We start from the raw sequence: 20,774 nt of genomic DNA on the forward strand, positions 1-20,774 counted from the left end.
GTTGGCAGAACCAGGGGGCAAAATGAAATCTTACTGTACTTGGACTTAACTGATGGATAGACTAAAATTGTACTTTACCTTGGGAAACAACAAACAATGGAAGGATGTGCAGCAAAGAAGGGATCTGAACAGAAAGAAGTGTGCTTTAAGAAGATCCCTGTGGCTGTTGTATACCTTTGGGATGGAATGGAAAAGAGGTCTCAGACAGAAGATCCCAGGATGTTCTTCCAATTGTGTAAAGGAAATTTAGAAGGCAGTATGAAAGACATCAGGAAGCAGGAATTTCGAAGATCTGACTGGCTATTTAATGATGAGAGAAAAGCGTATCACTCAGGGTCTTCTATGTCTAAATACCTGCTACCTCTAATCATCCTTTTCCTTTACTATATCTTTATATTCCAGCTTCATGCACAAAAAAGATAATTTCATGTTTTTGCTATGGTGAATAATGCTGCAATACACATGCGTGTGCAGGTATCTTTTTCTTAGAGTGATTTGAGTTCCACCAGGTATATTCCAAGCAGGGGGATTGTGGGGTCATACGGAAGGTCAATTTTCAGATCTTTTAGGAATCGCCAACAGAAGTTTTTCCACAGAGGATGTACTAGTTTACATCCCACCAACAGTGTAGGAGCACTCCCTTTACCCCGCATCCTTTCCAGAATGTGTTGTTTTTGAGTTACTGATGATGGCCATTCTGACTGGAGTTAGGTGGTACCTCAGTGTGGTTTTAATTTACATTTCTTTAATGACTAGTGAGGCTGAGCATTTTTTCATCTATCTATATGTTGCCTGTTCATATGTCTTCTTTTGAGAAGTGTCTATCCATATTTTTTGCCCACTTTGTAAAGGGGCTGTTTTTATCTTTCCAACATATTTGAGTTCCTTGCTGCCCATAGAAAGAGACTGGATTTTTAAAATGTGGTACATATACATGATAAATATTACACAGCCACAAAGAAGGACAAAATTATGAACTTCGCAGCAACTTGGATGAACTTGGAGTCCATAATACTGAGTAATCTATCACAGAAACACAGCACTGAATACCACATGTTCTTACTCATATGTGGACCTTGAACAATGATCATAATACTGTAAGAAAGGGATTGGCAGTAGTGGGAAACTGCCAGGGGAGGAGGGGTGGGATTGGAATTAGTGAGAAATGCTGGGGGGGCACTTCTCATCAACAAGGGTACCTGCATAATGACCATTTGTATACCTCACACTGAATTGTACCCTGCATGTTTAAAATAAAAAATAAAAAAAATTATTTAAGTTACATTCCAATCAGTGCCGGCTTAATAATGAAATTTAGAGTCATTTCTTTAGGGGGAAAAAAAGCACAGACAAAATATTGTATAGTATCTATAATAAATGCAAAGAAATCAATACAAACAAAACTTGGCTTTAGCAAACTGTACATACATAAATATCTTTTTAAAACTATAACATTCAACTTCTTTTTCACATAGTCTTCCAGGATCTGATTTATTACATCTAGTTATTCTTTACACCTTTAAAAAAAGTGCCTTTTAGATTTACAGCTTGTGCTTCTAAAGCAAAGATGAGAACATCATGCCCAAAAGGAAAACAAGGTAAAAAGGAAGCTGCCATATAGGCTTTTAAAAACTGTATGTTACAAGGTTGTAAAATATCTTCAGCACTGGTTGCTTGGTAGATTGTATGATATTGACATGGTGCTTGGGAGGGTCGTTTATGATGGATGGGGCAGCACCATGGGAAAGCTGCCCAGATGGTCAACTCAGGTCCTTGGTTACGCATAGGATGGGCCAATGGCCCAGCATTCACAAGTCCAGAGATCTTTGGAGGTCCTAATTCAATCTCTTTAGTGCTAAGGCTCAGAGTCTGAAATCGAATCTCTTCCAAATCTTCTGTCCTCTGTTTGTTCTCCTGTTGTTTCTCATCCACCTCTGACACCATAATTTGCACACACAGGATACAGGGAAAGCTAGAGCTGCCACAACAAGAGCTTTTGCCAAGATAAAGGTCCTGTTGTTGATGGCTTGGGATTGCTTTTGGTCCAATCCCCCTTATGCTACCAGCAAGTCTGCAGATGGTGTCTGCTTGGTTCAGAGTGGAGGAGGGCCATTTGTGTATCTGAGCATGGGGTGGAATGAACGGGCAAAGTTGTTGGAGAGGGCGCAGCTGTAGTCTTCCTCTGACCTGGGTACAAGGCAGGCCAGCCCGATGAGGAGCAGCAGGAGAAGCTGAAGCGGAAGGGCTGCTCGGAGGACTCTGAACAGGAAGTCTCGGCCCGACCGAGTTGGCCGAGGCTCAGAAAGGGAGGAATCGGAGCCACCTTTTGTGGACCTGAGAGAAGAACCGACATAAATAACTCAGATCACTCAGTGGTTGGATGGATGCTGCTTTTTGCTTTTGCACCTTCCTGGAAGCTAAAGGGCCATGCCATGAACAACCCAACCTGGCAGTTAGCCGCCAGCCTTCTGCAGTACGCCCCGGTCATTCCCCCACTACCAAGTGAAGTTGGTTGGAAACTGCACTGATGAAAAATAAACATTTAGTCAGTCAACTAATTGGATTCAAATTCAGCTCCTTTTATCCCTTAATTTGGTGAGATATTTTCCATCAGCAAAAAAAAATTGCTTTATACACATTCTACCAGTATAAGCTAAGTAGATACAGGATAATTAAAATGTGGATGTTTGATGCAGGCATTTTTGGTTTAAGAATATCAGGAACATTGTTAGGCAGAATTAGTTGATGTCGGATTCATTCCAAGGGTCCCATCCAGCCATCCTGGATATGCCCAAATCCATGCAGTGAGAATAAAAACAGTCCTAGCTATTTTTGCACAGACCCACCAACATTTAGTTAATCTTAGAGTATACCCTGGTTTCATCTTGCACTGGATCAGCATCTGGCCCTGATGCTAGTGGGTTCTGAAGCTGTATGAACATGGAATGGCCGTGGAGTTCATCTACAGAACACTGGTGTGAGATTATGTAGACTCTAGGCTGATCCTATCACTAGCTCTGTGACTTTGGAAAACTGACACCATTTTCTGAGGAGAACAGATTGTGACCTTGAAGTCCCTTCAACACTCTAAGTTCCAGTTTTTTCTATTTCACTTTTACCTTCCTTTTAAATAGTGCACTAAAAATTATGCACAGATTTCAAAATTCAAAGAAAGACTGCCTGTGAACCACTGAATATGGAAGTAGGTTTTGAGTTGGGTGCAATTGGTTTTCTTTTTGGAAACAGCCATTAACTTTTTTATTATTGGCTACTAGATGAAGACATGTTATTTGCAAGAAGCATTTTGTGTACACCTGTACCCATTCAACATTAGATGAGCAAAAAGAATAGATATGCCCAAAAGACACATGCCCACACACCTGGTATGAAGTCCCTAATGACTTTAATATCACTATGGGTAAGAATATTAAATTTGAGACTGCTGAAAAATTATGAAGGTATAAAAACTGTACTGGTAACTGTAGGTTTGGCTCATAAGAAAACATTGTTTGTAGCTCCCCAATTAACTGTTAATTTCTGAAGACAGATTATCCTAATATCAATGGGGATAAGGGGTGGCACCACAGAAAATAAATGTTAAAATAAAAATCAGATATAATCTCCTTAAAAGAGAGTAGAGGGACTACTCAAAAATATTTTATGAAGCCATCAAAGAAAAATGGGAGACGAACAGACTGGTTCTGTGAAAATATCAAGCAGCCCTGCACCACACTGTGTTTCTATTACAGTTTTGGTAGTGTAATGAAAAAACATACCACTGGCTTAAATTGGAACAATATCCTTTTCTGAAGTCCACAACTAATGACAGTGTAACCTTGAACAACTTACTTTACCTCTATGTGTGCCCATCTCTTCATTAATCTCTTCAAATTAAAACAGACTTCCAAATTTTTAAGTTCTATGTTTTACATACTTTATGTCTTCTGCTAATTTATCAGTGTCAATAGTTTCCCAACTGAGAGGGGGGTTAGGTTCAGAAATTACCTATTAGATACAATCTTCACTATCTGGGGAATGGGCCACCTGAGACCCAATCCCTATCACTATACAGTATGTCCATGTAATGAATATGCATGTATATTCCCTGAATCTAAAATAAAAATGGAAAAAGAAAAAAAAAAAAAAAATCTCCCAACTGAGAAGCCACAAGAACTCAATCACCATCTAGTGGCCAAACTGATTAACTGCCCTTATGTTAAGAGCAATGAGTTATTCCTAATGAGTCAAAAAAGAGGGGAAAAAATATATATTTTTGTGAAAATATAGTAGAACATAAAAAGAAATATGTCATATATCTTATTAACGAAAGGAGAAAATAGAAACTTCTTAAGTTACTTGAGTATAAAATAGTCATGTTGAGATAGGACCTTAGAGAGAAACTAATTCATCTCCTAATTTTGTAAATAAGTAGGTAAGTATAGTTAATGTTTATTTTTCTAATTGCTAGCCAATTCTCTAGGCATTTTAACCTTTGGTTATGTGGTCCTCTCTAGGGTGTACTTGTTATTTACATTTTATAGGTGACAAAAAGGAGGTAGTGAAGTACCTACTTCACTTCAGAGTAGTGAAGTAACTGGCTCAAGCTTACACAACTAACAAGTGGCAGAAGTAAGATTCCAACCATGTGATTCTAACTACCAGAACTAGGGCTGTAAAGTCAGGGTAAGTGACTTGCCCCAAGTCCCAAAATTAAAAGGAGAGAACTACCAGAAGCTCAGGGTTCCTAAATCCCTGCTCACCACACTCTCTGCTATGCAATGTTTGTTGGCTGGCGATATGAGTTACCGTCATGCAGGTCATAGTTATGTCACAGGTAAAGAAGAGGTTACTGTACTCGCATCCTAAAATATCTCTAAGCAAGTGGTTTCCTCGTGTCTAAATACCCTTAGGCATAATGTCTTGTATTATCACCTGATCATCAAATCAGACATGAAGACATCTTATTTTGAGGTGGTTGTATAATCACGGGCAAGTGAATTTGTCTCTCTGGCCTTCAGTTTTCTCATTTTCAATGATGAGGCGTGCACTAATATCCTAAAATTATTTTGGCTGTGACTGTTTATGATTTAATGGTCTATCTTAAAATGTTTTGAGAAGGATGGGATAGCTACCCACAAATTCCGGACTGAGTTTTTCTTCAAAATATCCTTCCCATGACTTGAAAATATGCCCTGGCAGCCAACATTCACCACCTGTTACTGGATGAGTTATCACAGAATGATAGAAAAGAGCTCCCATTTTCTCTTTATTAAATATCTAACTGACTGTTTTTTATTAGAAGACGCTTAAGGGTTTTAGTGATGAGCAGATTCGGGCACAGAATTGATAATAAAATCTGAGATAGCTGAATAGCTCTTCTGTGTCAATTATTAGCTTCTTTGAGCAATTAGGTCAAAGATCAAGATCAAAACCAGGGTTGCACATTGACTAGTTCACTCCTGAGAAAAACTAGAAAGGTCACCATTTTTTTTGAATATGGGCTGTTGAAGGACATGGCACATTTAACAGCATCAGAGCACTCTTTATTAAAATTTAATTTGTGCATGACTTCTAATGGTGAAGAATGGCAACTTCGGGAGAAGCAATGGGCTGACATAAAGACAAAGAGAACACATAGTACTTAGTGGCTGTCCACGCAGTTGACTGTCCTTGATGTCCAATCTATCTTCTGAGAAAAATGCCTAACCCCCCTTTGGGATAAGTGCCAGAGTTTCAACATGCCCAAAGTTGCCTCTTCTTCAGGGTACACTTGTCCTCGAGATTTTAGTACTAACAGGTTAATGATCCCAGGGTAAAGGGTACTTTGAATATTTATCTACTGACCTAAAATCATCTAAGTTTCAAGAGTCTTGGGAAATTCAATAAGGGAAAGAACAAGGGAAACTTGTTGATTAGTCACTGGCCATCCTCCACAGGCCTTATGATGTAAACAGTTGCTAGTTTAGATTGTGCTTATAAAGGAAAAATTAAGCGTGTGAACTTACTTAAGAAACTTAATCAATGGACATATATCAAGTTAATCTGTCTAGAAAAAATGTGCTTATTCTATACAAGTAAACATTTATTTTTTTTCTCACTCCCCTGACTACTTCAAATTTCTGAGTAAATAGCTTCTCAGGAATTGCTTAATCTCTGCCCCCAAATAAATAAATAATTTTGAGGAAAAGAGAATGATATGGAGGGAGTGGTACCCAATAAAATACTAAACAAAGGCAAGTGTATACAACACATAGGTGTGAGAAGTTTGAATACCACACACAGAGAGTGTGACTCACTTTGAACACTGTACATGATCAAGGAAAATAAAATGGGTGGATTTTGCACATACGTCATTTAAAGTCAAATGAAAAGATACTCTCAATTTATTTTGTTACCTGTTGGTTAACATTGGCAGTACTATAACAGGAATTTATTTTGCAGAAATATCTAGATTGTCCACGATCTTGTTTCCCGCTCTTATATGAGTTATCTTTGAAGCTAATCCAATAGTTCCTGGATATGTAGTTTAGAAGATAAGTTTCCAGAATCAAGTTGAGACTCTGGCCTCCTTTTATTTTAAACCAAATGTTATGGGTAGTCCTAAGCTACTTCATGAAGCCTGTGGTGGCCTCTGTCCTGGAACTGTTGGTTGAAATATCCTACCCATAAAAAGCCCTTCAGTAGACTGGTGTGGTTAACAAGGTAGGGTCCAGAATCAGAGGAAACCTAGGCTGAAATCCTAACTCTTCACTCCTTTAATCCCCAGTGCCCTCATCTATAAATTGGGAAATATAGCCATGCCATGGGGTTCTTGAAAAGGTTAAATCAGGTAACATGTATACCATGCTTAGTGTGGTGCTTAGAACACATTAAGTACTAAATAAATGTCAGCAACTTGTCATTATTATCTGTATAATTATATCAAGGGTGTGCTGACTCATACCCCTGAGGGTTGGCTGGCTTCAGCCTTTTTCTCAGAAAAACATACTTGATTTATTAATAGTGCTTTCAAAGATGTGATGAATTTCCCAAACGGCCTGACTTGTTCCCTAGAAACACTGGAAAAGCCTACCTCAAAATAGCAAAAGAGAAACTTATCGGAACCTTACCCTGTAGCTGTCCTTGGGGCATGGGAGGCCAGTTTGCCTCAGAGGGGAGACTGCTTGTGCTGAACCTCTTTGCATGTTTTGAATAAATAGACCACCAGGAAAGAATCTGACAGAAAATACTTGAAAACAAATTCCACAAGCAATTGAATAGTGTTTTATGGTGAGGCCTTAGTGTACATGCAAAAAACCATTGCACTTGCTTAAATATATTTGACTACCTAGAACAAATTTTAAAATGAGGCATTTTTTCCCTCCCTTATAGTGTTTCAGTCAACCATTTGTCATTTCTATTCCTATTTTACTTCTCAGTAAAGAAGGTGCCAGAGACCAAAGGTGTCTAGGGCAATTTTGCATTTCACAATTCTAAGCTTTAAAATGAAGTCATCAATTCACTCTATGCAGACTACAGAGCAATTATTCCCTTGCTTTGCTGGAAATCTTTCTACTCGTCAACTTCAACTCAGCAACAATAGAGTTTTAAAGAATTATTGGCAATAGAGTTAGACATTTTTAAGTCAGCTGTAGGAACATGTACCTACCAGCTGGACTATCATAAGTCTTGTTCTGAAAGTAGGCTTCTAAAGTATGTTTAATCTCAAATAAAAATAATGACTATAGTTATGATGAATTAATGCACAGAATTTTATGTTTCTAATTTTAAGAAGTGCCAGAGAGCTCCTTGTAATGATTTAGGGAACCTCTAGATTATGACACATTGTAAGTCTTTTAATGGCAGGAGTGATATTGTATTAGTTTTGTAGGCCCAGGGTTTGAACACAGTAGGTGTTCAGTAACTACTGGCATTGCTCCATATATAGGTTTAGAACATCCTATATAAGGATATAGACTCACTATCGTCAAATCAAATAGAAATATGTAACATGCTAGTGTATTACTAACATCTGACTTTAAACAACAAAAAACACATGAGTAACCCCTCCCTTCAAACTAATACTAGGTTTCTTCCAACTCATCCTCTTTCTCTTTTCAGGAAGCATCCATGTCTAAAATTTTCCCATTGCAGATTGTGCTTTTGCAATAACTTTTCAAATTTGCTGGACCAGTGCAAGATCAAACACAAGATATCTCAAGTCTCAACGAAAAGGAATACCGTGGTAGCCTGGCCTGTGGGTGAAGTTAATTCTTCCCCAGCAACTCTGCAACCCCGACTCTGTCGGGGTTGAATGCACCCCAAACAGTGACCAAGCATAAAGAATCCCTGGAATATTCAACCACAGTCTGTCTGCCAAGATGTTTGCCATTCAGGTGAAGGTTATTTATATTCTATTCCCTCCTGAGTATCCAAGAGTTTTCTGCTGAATGCTCAGAAAGATGTTAATCAACAGTGCTGGACAGAGCAGAACTGAAAGGCGCCTTGCAGGTGTCGCAGTTAGACTGTGGCCATCCCAGCCACAAAGCCCTGTTAGGAGGCACGTGGAAGCACTTGCTGCCCTAAGAAATGATGCCTTTGACATTTTCAAAAGACTTGTGTGGCTACCTGAGATAACTGGCGGAGCAGATAGATATGCACTGTTTGAGAACCAAAGGGTGATCGCTATGGGTGTTGCATAAGAACATACAAATTTTTCCCTTGTTGTCTTTGTCATCTGTATAAACCAAAGAACTGATCTCTGGTATCCTTAAAAGCACGTGATGGGGATACTGTACATCTCTGTTCATGACTCATCAGCAGTTTGTGGGGGAAAAGATGCCCTATGCAACACGATCTGTCTATAGTACACCTAGGTCTTTTTCTAGGGAGTTGAGTCAACATCAGAGCCTCTGTGTATGCCCATCATTATCTTCAAAAGTCCCTGTGAGTCTTTCTCCACATTTCATGAATGCTACTTTCTTATGGATTAAAAAAAAATGTGCAAAATTGTCTTCAAACAAAACCAAAGGGAAAGCAAAAACAAACCATAGTAAAGGGAGGCTTAAAACCAGAAAGTATATCAAAATATGTTCTGTAATACTTCAGCTGAGTGGGAAGAACCAAATAAAATAGCCAGTCCCTCCAGCACACAGCTGGAAAATGAAAGCTGTTACCCAGAGGTTGTTTACAGTCCTATGCTTCCTCATCCCCACCCTCCTTCCAGGAATTTAGATTCCTGCTCAGTGGTGATTAAGTTTCCAGAGGGACAATCTACTTTAACAGTGAACTGCTTGGGATTGGAATGAAAAATCAGCTCCGAGGACAGTGTTTTCATTTTTTTAGAGCGTTGTCTGGGGAAACATGGACTGATTACTGGAGGGGCAGAGGAGCACGGACACCACACCAACGACAATGAAAGCAAAGCACTGCTGAATGCAGAGACGAGGGACTGTCGGAGGCCAGGTGTGAAGCAGGGTGGCAGCTGTGAGGTGGCTCTCGGGAGAGGGCTGGGCAGGGACACTGACTGCTGTGGGCTCCAGAGTGACAGAGCTTGCTGAGTGCCAAGGGAGTGAGTGGCTGGGTATGCTGACTGAAGAGAAGTTTTAGGATAAGCAGAAGAGAGAGAGGTGCTTAGAAATTTTCAATGAAGAACATCAAATCAGGACTTGCCATTTTGAGAATCCAAAACCCACGATCTGGATAAAACTGGAGAATAAAATAAAAAGCTGGGGATGTTAGTATATTTTATTCAGATTTGTGGGTTCTGTGAATGGTAAAATAATTCATTGATCTATTACCTGTCTTATTGTAAACTCTAGAAGTAAAGAGGATGATAAAATTCTGCCATGAATCAAACGGCGATGTCACCAGCTGTATTGTAAATTCTTATTGACAATTTGATGAAAAGTACCAGATCAGCTACACATAGCTAGATACGATTTTTGTGGAGTCCGAATATTTTATGCTCTGAGTTTTACCTGTACTTTTCATTTAGAAATAGCTCTTCCAATGTGTTAGGAAAAGAAGTAGACTGAAGTGAGTAATTTCTCAACTACGCTGAGGCAGACCAGATCTAGGCCTTTCTAAATCATGAACATTTTTCATCATCCTCTTGGGATTCTAGAACAGTGTGGAAACCAGGAGAATGAGGTACCTGCTATGTGGACTGCTGACAGAGGGTCCAGGCTGTGAGAGACTACACTTGCCTCGTGGCTGTTTGCAATGAACAGGGGGTAAAGAAAGAAGAATGTTCAGTCCAGGCAAATAAAGACAAGCTACTAATGAAAATTAAACTAAAAGTGCAGCAAAGGAAAAACAAATCAAATGAAATGATCAGTACCCATGAATTAAGGAAACTGGCTTTTCTTTTGTGAAGTGAAATAATTGATATCTATATGATTAGCCATGAATGAAAACTAAGTTATGGCTTTGGAGGCCACACAGTGGTGGGCATATTTCCTCCCAAGTGCTTGGCAGGAACACTAGGGATTCTATACCACTCAAGGGTCTCTGTATTTTTACTTACAATAAATATAAAATTCATTATGCCATACCATGCATTTCAAAGATATTTACATTTTTTTCCATATTTTAGAATGCTGAAACGGTATTAAAATTCTTGGTAGATAAAAAATAGCCATGGTAATATGAGAATGTTCTTTGTAGTAATGAAGTCCAGAAAGTTAAATATTCCAGTTAAAGAAAGGCTAAAATTGGACTCAAAAAGCCAGTATTCCTTCACATTCTTAAACTAGGATCTATAGGAAACTAGTGAATGTAGTTATAAAAACAATCCTAAAAAAGATAATACATTTATCAGCATAGAACATGTGTTTATAACAAAAAGGTACAAATGAAATCAATGCTTCTAAAAACTAAGAAAAAATGGAATGAATATCATTATAAAGCTGGACAAAAAAAAATAACAAAACAAAAAACAAGCTTCTAATTACACAGAGAAATTAAGGTACAGAGGATAGCAGGGGCCAAATCTGTCCTTTGGTCTTCTTTGTGTTCCAGAGAGGCAGTCCCCACCAAGGTCTGTGGGTGAGTTGGCTTGGGTTGTTGCCCCTTTAGGGGCAATACGATAGCCAAAACCCTTCAGAACCACTACCCAGGAGCATCTTAGTTTGAGAGTCAACAGAACCTCCATTCATTTTATCTATTTGATGGCCTCATAGACGTTCCAGGTTCTGTCCACCTCCAGGGAGGTGTTCTTGTAAGTGACAGCCTACCGTTTTAAGGTGGACATGGTGGCTTGAAGAAGGAGTCACCAAAAGGACAAATGAGCACCATTCTAGAAATGGCTATTTGAGCAAGAAAGGTAATTTTTCTCCCTGCATTCCAGCCACACGTTGAGTCCTGATTCTTCTGAAAAACAGAATTGCTATTTTTCATTCCTGAGCACATACTGGGAGGGCACGCAGCAGGGTTGGGGAACCTTGCTACCCTGTGTGACTGCTGTCTTCTGTAGGGGACACCTGCTGTGTGGGAGGAGGGCCTGTGGACCCTGTGGTAGGTGCAAATACTGTCACTCCTCAGTGTTCCCTCCCATGGGCCAAATGAAAACAACCAGTGGAAAGTTACCGTTTTCTGTCTGTTTGGGGTGCTTCTTCCTGATGCAGGACTCACAGATCCCGAGGTGTCCAATTCATCAGCAGAAGACCAGGAAGACAAATCCTATGTGGAAGAAAGAGTCTTTTATTTCATTTATTTTTACTTTTATTTCAGTCAGAATTTCACTTTGTCATCCACGCTGGAGTGCAGTGGCACGCTCAATGGCTACTGCAGCCTTGACCTGCTGGGCTCTGGCGAGCCTTTCATCTCAGCCTTCCAAGTAGCTGGGACCACAGGCTCACACCACCAAACTGGCTAATTTTTAAAAAAAATTTTATTGTAAAGACGAGGTCTTGCCAAGTTGCCCAGGCTGATCTTGAACTACTGGGCTTAGGCAATCCTCTTGCCTCGGCTTCCCAAATTGCTGGGGTTATAGGGATGAGCCACTGTGCCCAACCAAAAGATTATTTTAACAACTCCATGTCCCAGAGTCATGGGGACTCCCGTAAAACACAATGCAATTCCCACTCCACCCTCATCCACCCTCATACCCCCATAATAAAAATCAAACCCTCCTTGGGAAAAATGAAATCAGACAGCTACAAGAATGGGACCTAACTCTTCTAAATGCATTGAAATTTCTTGGTTGTATGTTTGATCCTTCTGGAAAATACAGCTACAGCTTTGGTATTGCCATGTTTTATTTATAGCTTGAGTATTTCCTAGATTTGAGTGAGTGGATGCTGGCTTGGGGGGCAGGGACACGGGGAGAAGTCTGCCTTACAGCTGCAGGTCACTCAGGCTGGAGAAAACCACTCAGGTTAGAAACAAGAGATAGTCATTCAGGAGTCCACTTTTTAGCATCAGAAAACTATATTATTTCTGGTACCACTGCTCTTCAGAGTAGATTGTTCTTTTGCATGCTTATAGAAGGGCAAAGTGTTTATGTGTGTGTGACAGAATCTTATCAAACACCACTGTTCCTACAAATGCATTTCTCAAAACCAACAATAGTACCATGATGTAGTCGATTTAAGAAAAAAAGTATTAAAAATGAATAGAGAACCATTTTTCATGAATGTATTACTGTCTACATAAGAAGGATTCATGCCTTAGAGGTGTTGAATACAAAACTCATATGCAACAATTGGTTTGCTCTGCCATGGCTGTACAACTGAAAATGTGTGAATTCTTAAATAAACAGGTGAAGTAAAATGCCACAGTAGTGGTGATAATAGAGTTGATAACAATTTTAAGAAAGCTTTTGGATATAATAGAATCAAAAGCAGTGTCCTGTTATAAAAATCCGTGTGTCCTGAGACAGGACTTATGAGAGCAGTGATTGAGAGTGGGCACTCCATTCTGACAAGTACTGTATTCAAAATCTTTCTAAAATGAATCCAGATGATGCTTCTTTGGCCTTCCGTAAGAAATGCTACACAATGATGTCTGTCTAGAGCTTACCTGCTGACTGCTTGACATGTCTAATAACTTCTCCAGTTCCTTGATATGACGACTGACCTCCTTCAAGAGAAGTTTGAGTCGATTTCCAATAACATGGACTTTTTCTTTGGCTTCTAAACAGTCTGTGCCTTCAGCATTCACCAGTAGTTGGCAAGACATGTCTTGCAATGAGGCCACTTTGAGTTGGGTTTCTACCAGCTCACGCCTTATTTGCTATGTATCCAAAAAGAAAAATTTTTCCAAGAATTGTTGGTAATTAGTAAAAGTTCCAAAAGTGCAGAGTAACATCATGGTCTGGGTGCTAATCCTGCCTCTGCCAAAAATATTCTATAAGATCCCTGACCTTCTCTGATCTCAATTTTCTTATTTGATGCCTGGCTACAGAAAGCATTATTGGAAGATTCAAATTGTTTAATGTATATGAAAGTATTTAGAATATAGAGTATTATACAAGTGAAGCATACTTTTTTTTTTTGAGTCAGAGTCTCACTCTGTCTCCTAGGCTCATGGTTACTGCAGACTCGATCTGCTGAGCTCAGGTGATCCTTCTGCTTCAGCTTCCCAAGCAGCCGGGACTATAGGCATATGCCACCATGCCCAGATAATTTTTAAAAAAAATTTATTGTAGAGATGAGGTCTTGCCATGCTACCCAGGCTGGTCTTCAACTCCTGGGCTTAGGCAACCCTCTCGCCTCAGCCTCCCTAAGTACTGGGATTACAGGCATGAGACACACGCCTGGCCTCAGATATTCTTTTAAGCAGAAAAGTAAAACATGAAACGTCATAAAAACTCAAGTATGTCTAGGTATCATTTGATTGTTGGTCAAGCTTAAAAGAAAAGTGATTCATCATTCATGATTTAATGTCAGAGGTCAAAGACAAGTAAAAATGTAGTTGTATAGCTATTTCCTCTCAGTTTCGGCCATTATGGTACTAAATTAAAAGGTACTAATTCTGTAGTTTAGGTTGGTGAGTGCTAGATGTTAAGACATATCATTTAAAAAATATAGAAAACTACAAAATGCTTAGCATTTTCTCCTAATGGAACTCAAATATGCTTCTTCATTTATAAAATCATTTAAATATACTATACATTCTATTGTCCAAAGATTCTTGTATAAGAATCTATGCAGCAAATTTCCTTTTGAATTTAGTGCTAGAAAATGTTTCTTGCTCCTTGAGAACTGATATGCTTTCTTTTTGTCAGATAATGAAAATAAGTCAACTCACCATGTTTCCTTTTCGGCTGAGTTTTCAGAAAACTTGATGCTAAGGCTCATGTTTAATCTGAATTATTTAATTCCTCTTCAAAATCAAAAGACTTAATTGTCTCTTCCTATTATAACATTTTTGATGACCTTTTACTACAAGCCACCAAATATACTTTGGGAACATAGATACAACACATAAAGTTGAAATTAAAAATAAGTGCAATTCACCAAATAGTTGCCTTAATAAGTACAAGCTAAGTAAAATTAAGAACATCTAAATTTTTACAATTGAACAATGACTTTAGAACCAGATTCTAAAGCGAGCAGATGTCATCTTCTATGCACGTTTGCTTCACAAAGATTAGAAACTATAAGAAGTTTAAAAGTATAAAATATAGACTATAACACCAAAGGTTAATAAAAAAGAGATCTATGTTCATTTTCTGTAAATGAAATGCAATCCTGCTAAAAATAGCTGGAGGCTGCCAGAGTTCACACATCTCACCATAAGCTGCTTGTGGTGGTCCTGAAGTATCTCTGCATCAAGGGCAGAATCAACAGGGACAATTTCATTTTTCCTTCTGTCAATGTTCTCCAGCATAAGAAGCAAACCATGGCTCATTTCATGGAAATCCTGAAAAAAAAAAAAAAAAAAAAAATGTGGTGTTTAACACAACTGTGGAAAATACATTTTTCTTTCTCTTGCAGCTTAAACTTTCATTCTTTCAATTGCAACCATTACCACACATACATTGGTTTTAAGAACATATATATAGGGGTGTCAAAAAATGTATGCACATTTTAAGCATGACATTCACTCAAAAGATGGCGTTAATCCAATGAATGCTAGTGTCACCATGTGGCAGGCAGGACAGTCAAAGAAATTGGCAGAAGCATAGTTGAGTGAATGTCAAACTACACATGCTACCACAATTCAATTCAACTTCGAAAAGTAACACATAGATAACATCTCTTAAAGTGTGTATACATTTTTGGTGCGTATACACACACACACACACACACACACACACACACACACACGCATACACACACTGAGGAAGAAACTGGTGCTGTTGTAATGACCTGATCATGAGCTCATGTTCTTACCAATAGCATCTAATTTTTTAGGGGAAAATTTATACATAAGAAAAGTTGGCATCAAAATATTTAATTTCTGAAGAAAGAGTAGTGCTGTTACACAGGTTAGAAAGAAGGAACTCTGCTTCCTTCTCTTCTCCGTGTATCCAAATCTTTCCATCTTTTATGGCCTAGGTCCAATCCCCTATCTCTGTCATGCATCCAGTCATTAATTCATTCATTTATTCAAGATACAGTTATCAAAGCTCTCCTACATGCAAGGCATTGCACTAGGAGTGGGTGCAGAGGTAAAATAACAGCCTGGGTACCTGCTTTCAAGGAACTATTATTATTATTGGGCTACATGTAAAGCTGGAGAGTATGTTTCAAATCCCTCAAGGGCTTTCTACCATGCTTAGAATCTGATCCAAACTTCCGGCCAAGACCCACAAAGCCCTGTGTGATAGGGTTCCTGATCACCTCTCTAATCTTTCTTATCACTCCCTGCCTTGCTGGCTATGCTCTAGTCACTGGCTTCTTTTTTGGTCCTTTAATGCTTCTGGGACTTTGCATTTGTTTTATCCCCCCGCAGCAACATCCTTCCAGTGTCAGCTCAGAAAGAGATAGAACTTTCCTGACCACTCACCAAAGTGGCTCTCCCAAGTTACTCTTATCATCCACATCTGTAAATATTCTGGCTAACTACTTACTTGCATCTTATTGGTCTTGTTTTCCCTAACAAAAGTAGAGGCTATGCTGTATCCTATGGCTTAGCACCAGATCTGCTGTGCAGTGGATGCTCAGCAAATACTTATGATATAAATGAATGCATGAATATTTGTAATGCTCACTTTGATGTTCAAGAAATGTCTGCCTATGTGACTAGCAAACACTTGTTGAATGAATAATTCAACAAATGAATGAATCATAGAAGGAATACTGAAACTGAGATAAACTTGGGGAATAGTCTCTTCTTAGCTGTAAAGAAGATGGGATCTAGTGGCTTTGAACCCTGGTTGCATGTAGAAAAATGTTCCAGTCAAATGAATAGTTTGAGCACAAAGTAATCTCACTCAAATAACGACTTTGGGGAGCAATTGCATCCCTTAAGGAACCATGATACATCAAGCCACAGACTCAACTAAATAAACAGAATGTTTGGCTCTGAGTCACCTTCTACCTAAGGCTCTGCCCACCTGGCACTGCATCAGCGCATCCTGCAGCAGGCCCCGCCACTCCTCCAGTAGAGAGCACACCCGGTCCCAGCGCCCGTTCATCCGGGACAAGCGATCCTGTAGGTCTCGGCTCTCTTTGCTGTCAGCCTGGGTGAACTCGGAGCTGCAGAGATTGATGGAGAGGATGATGGCTTTGCGGTGGTCCACAGCTTTCTGGAGCTCCTGAAAGGAGAAAAAAGAACAATCAAACAAGGACAGTTGCAACAAAAATGTATTTTTTTTTAAGTACCTTCAACTTCTGAAAATATTTCACTCAAATGAAACAATTCACTAGTTAAAACTGGCCTTCACAGGATGGCTAGGTAAGAGATGGCTGGCACACACTACTGAGAACTGCATTTGAAAGAAATGGATTAGACAGCCACTTGACAACATGGATGGATCTTAAGGAATACAGAGTGACAAAGTCAGAAATGGAGTGATATGTAGGACACAATATCCTCAATACATACACACACACCCCAATCCAACATTTTTTTTCTTCTTTTTTTTTTTAAGTGAGAAAGCAGAATTTATTGAGAGGACAGAAAAGTTCCCACAGTGGGAGGGGAACTGAAGGGGTTGCCCCAATCCAACATTTTTTAAGACTACATATGGACAAAGGATGTCCACTAAATATTTCAGGGTAGTTGCCTTCATAAAATGTGAATTTAAAGCACAGCCAGGGCAAGGGGTATGGAGAGGAATAATGTGAAGACCAGTCTTGCAGGAAGCAACAAGAACCCTCTGCAATGATCAAGCTAAGGAGTATGATGGACTCTACCTCCTGCATGGGGATCCAACCATAACAAAACCCAAACTTGTGCACATGGGAATGAAGTGGCAAGCTTGCTAAGAAAGCAGAGTACCAAGTCCTGGGATCTGGATGTTTTGAGTCTATAGGCACAGTGGCCCACGGGCTGTTACTAACTGTGTCACAGGCCACATCTTGGTGATGATAAAGAGAATCAACTGGGTGTTTCACGAACTAACCAGTTTAGTTTGACTTCACAAAAATCAGGTGATTGATTTTTTTTGCTTTGTGCATTTCTAAAAAATCCAGGACCAAATTCCAGGAACTTGAGCACATGAATCTGTATTCATAGTTGAGCACGTAGGTACCATGTCAACATCCCAGATCCAGTTAGGGTGAGAGGAACCTGAAAACCACATCGACTCATGTCGCATTTTCTTATAATTTCTCATTAGTTCTGTTATGTTCCCAGTTTGTCTTGACTTTTTTTCTTTTTTACTTTTCTTTGTGTTTTGTTTTGTTTTGAGTTGGAGTCTCACTCTTGTCACCAAGGCTGGAGTGCAGTGGCACGCTCACGGCCACCACAGCCTCAACCTGCTGGGCTTAGGCAATCCTTCTGCTTCAGCCTTCCAAGTAGCTGGAACTACAGACACATGCCACCATGCCCAGCTGGTTTTTGTGACTTATTATGGAGACAAGGTATCACCAAGTTGCCCAGGCTAGTCTCGAATCCCCAAGCTCAGGCAGTCCTCTCGCCTCAGCCTCCCAAAGTGCTGGGATTACAGGTGAGTTACCGCACCCCGACTCTTTTTTACTTTTCAATAAGTTCTGAACATATTGTCATAGAGATTCAACCACACAGATAACATAACATCAAGAGACACTGTGGAAAACACTTTGTTATTTCACAGATCTATTCACAGAAAACCCACGTAGGAAGAATCAGAAAGGGGTGTAGAGGAAAGTCGCTTTTTCTTATCATGCTGGCTGGCTTTCAAGGTCTAACTTCCCTGACCTAATCTCTTTGAGGTCTCAGGCCCTGGCCGGCATTTGCTTCATCAGCTTTGCAAGGAATCGGGTTGTATTGCCACACTGCCTTACTAAAGTAACTGAAGGAATCCAGAGAAAAATGCATTTCATAATGCAGGTATTGCAAATCTCCCAGCCAGCACCGTGTCCTGAAATTCATGGTTCAGAAGACTTTCTATAAAGCTGCAACTTTTGGAGTATCTGTGGGGAAGATTCAGCTCTGTTTGAAAATTTAAAACAACACAACACAACCAGCAAATGTCAATTAAAAACATCAAACCAAAATAAACAGCGTACACCAAAAATAGAAAAAGGAAAGCAGCACACACTTAACCCCTGAGCCCAAAGAGTCAGAGTAGCTACATTTTGAGGAGGAACCCATCTTCACTTTCAAACACACAAACAACAACAACAAAAAGCCCTAAGGAGTTTTAAAAAGAACCTGAGTCCCCAGTCCTTGGGATGCTTGCAAGAGTCTCTACATACTAATGCATTTTAGTAGCTGGCTTAAGGAAGAAGGCTTTTAAGACCTGGAGGTAGGCTGGGCATAGTGGCTCATGCCTGTAACCTGAGCAGTTTGGGAGGCTGAAGAGAGAGGATCGCTTGAGTTCAAGAGTTTGAGACCAGCCTGGGCAACATAGCGAGACCTCATCTCTACAAAAAGTTAGCTGGGCTTGGTGGGCATGTGTCTGTAGTCCCAGCTACTCAGGAGGCTGAGGCAGCAGGATCACCTGAGCTCAGGAAATTGAGGCTGCAGTGAGCAGTGATTGTGCCACTGCACTCCAGCCTAGACAACAGGGTGAGAGTCCAACTCAAAAAAAAAAAAAAAAAGATCTGGAGCTGGAGGAGTCAAGGAAAATTATCTTGTGTACTACACCCACCCAGGCCAAACCAACATCAACGGCAAATGTCTGGTGTTTCATCACAATTACTCTACAACTTTGTTTTATTTATTACAGCAAAAAGTTGCTTCTGCCACTATTGTAATCAATTTTGGAAGCTTTGCTCACTCGAGAAGGGCAAATGATTTCATCAGATTTCCATAAGTTCATATAGATAAGATCTTGGAGAGAGTTTTTCTTTCTTTTTTTTTTTTTTGAGATGGAGTCTCACTTGGTCGCCCAGACTGGAGTGCAGTGGCCGCTCCCGGCCACCGCAGCCTCGCCTGCTGGGCTCCGGCAATCCTTCTGCCTCAGCCTTCTGAGTAGCCGGAATTACAGACATGCGCTACCATGCCCAGCTGATTTTTTTTTTTTTTTTATTGTAGAGATGAGGTCTCACTGCCCAGGCGGGTCTCGAACCCGCAGGCTCAGGCAATCCACTCACCTCAGCCTCCCAAAGGCGCAAGATTACAGGCTGAGCCACCGAGCCTGGCTGAGAGTTTTTCTCCAACTCTAAATACAGACTTACAGGACCCTGGTTAGCTCTGTATTCACCTTTACAAAGAGGTTAAATAGGTCCCAGATGTGCCTGGATGTTTCATAGAACTTCAGTTGGTCATTTCTTAAAATACCAATTCATGAAATCCTATGTGATTATTTATATGGTGGGTAGTTCTACAATGTGGTCCACCTTTCTGCCCTTGAAACCATCTGTGCGGAACACCAGAGTTGGGCTGGCAGGGGGCAAGGACAGCATTTTTGGTTTTCTGGGTTTTTTTAAAAGTTGGGGTCTCACTCTATTGCCCAGACTGGAGTGCAGTGGTATGATCATGGCTTACCACAAACCTTGAACTCCTGGGTTGAAGAGATGTACCCTCCTCAACCTCCCAAGTAGTTGTGTGCGCCACCATGCTGGCTAATTTTTTTAAAGAGATGAGGTCTTGCTATGTTTTCCAGGTTGGTCTCCATCTCCTGGGCTCAAGCAATCCTCCCACATCAGCCTCCCAAAATGCTGAGATTACAGACATGAGCCACCACACCCAGCCTTGGTCATTTTTTGTTGGACGCCTTCCCTGCTGTTGTGTACAGTTAACAGCTGGAGCCAGAGGTGCCATCTGAACAGGCATCCACGGGGCGCCTCTGTCTGACCATCGTGGGAGAGGAAAGGGGCAGCTACCTTGAGCTTTTGGATGTGGTGCTCGATGGTCTGGATGTCGGTGCTGAGCTCCAGGCGCTGTAGCTGTTCCAGTTCCTCCTCGGTGTCTCCCAGCCAGGCCCAGATGTTGTTGAGGTCCGAGTTGAACTGCTGCCATTTCTGAAGGTTCTGCTTCATCCTCAGCTCCTTGCTCAGTGCCTGGGCTTGGAGAAGCTCCCATCGGTCAATCACACCTGGCAGGATGAGCACAGAACTGTAAGGACTTCTTCTCCACAGGGGAAAGGTGTTCAACAAAAAAGGATGTGCTTTCAAAGCACATTGGTGGTTAACTTTATTATTTACTTATTTTTGCCTTTTTTGTTTTTTGAGTTGGAGTCTCACTCTGTCACCCAGACTGGAGTGCAGTGGCCGCTCCCGGCCACCGCAGCCTCGACCTGCTGGGCTCCGGCG

The 20,774-nt window shown here is 40.4% G+C and overlaps 1 protein-coding gene across 3 annotated transcripts in view; it reads right to left on the reverse strand.

The window, feature by feature from the left end:
- Nucleotides 1-1,355: 1,355 nt before the first annotated feature.
- Nucleotides 1,356-20,774, reverse strand: part of SYNE1 (spectrin repeat containing nuclear envelope protein 1) — a 391,665-nt gene continuing 372,246 nt past the window's right edge. For 2 of the 3 annotated variants that reach the window (XM_021716025.1, XM_021716026.1), the window contains 7 exons: nt 20,346-20,557; nt 16,487-16,687; nt 14,719-14,847; nt 13,003-13,215; nt 11,569-11,661; nt 10,136-10,194; nt 1,356-2,334 (listed from right to left, as the gene is read on the reverse strand). In XM_021716025.1, the coding sequence (XP_021571700.1) occupies nt 2,094-2,334; nt 10,136-10,194; nt 11,569-11,661; nt 13,003-13,215; nt 14,719-14,847; nt 16,487-16,687; nt 20,346-20,557 (1,148 nt within the window). In that variant the 3' untranslated portion in view covers nt 1,356-2,093. The remainder of the gene's footprint in view (nt 2,335-10,135; nt 10,195-11,568; nt 11,662-13,002; nt 13,216-14,718; nt 14,848-16,486; nt 16,688-20,345; nt 20,558-20,774) is intronic. The other variant, XM_021716027.1, reaches the window with a different exon arrangement.

Source organism: Carlito syrichta, unplaced genomic scaffold (genome assembly GCF_000164805.1).
Source record: "Carlito syrichta isolate Samal-C Ts95f unplaced genomic scaffold, Tarsius_syrichta-2.0.1 Scaffold308114, whole genome shotgun sequence".
Classification (NCBI taxonomy): Eukaryota; Metazoa; Chordata; class Mammalia; order Primates; family Tarsiidae; genus Carlito; species Carlito syrichta.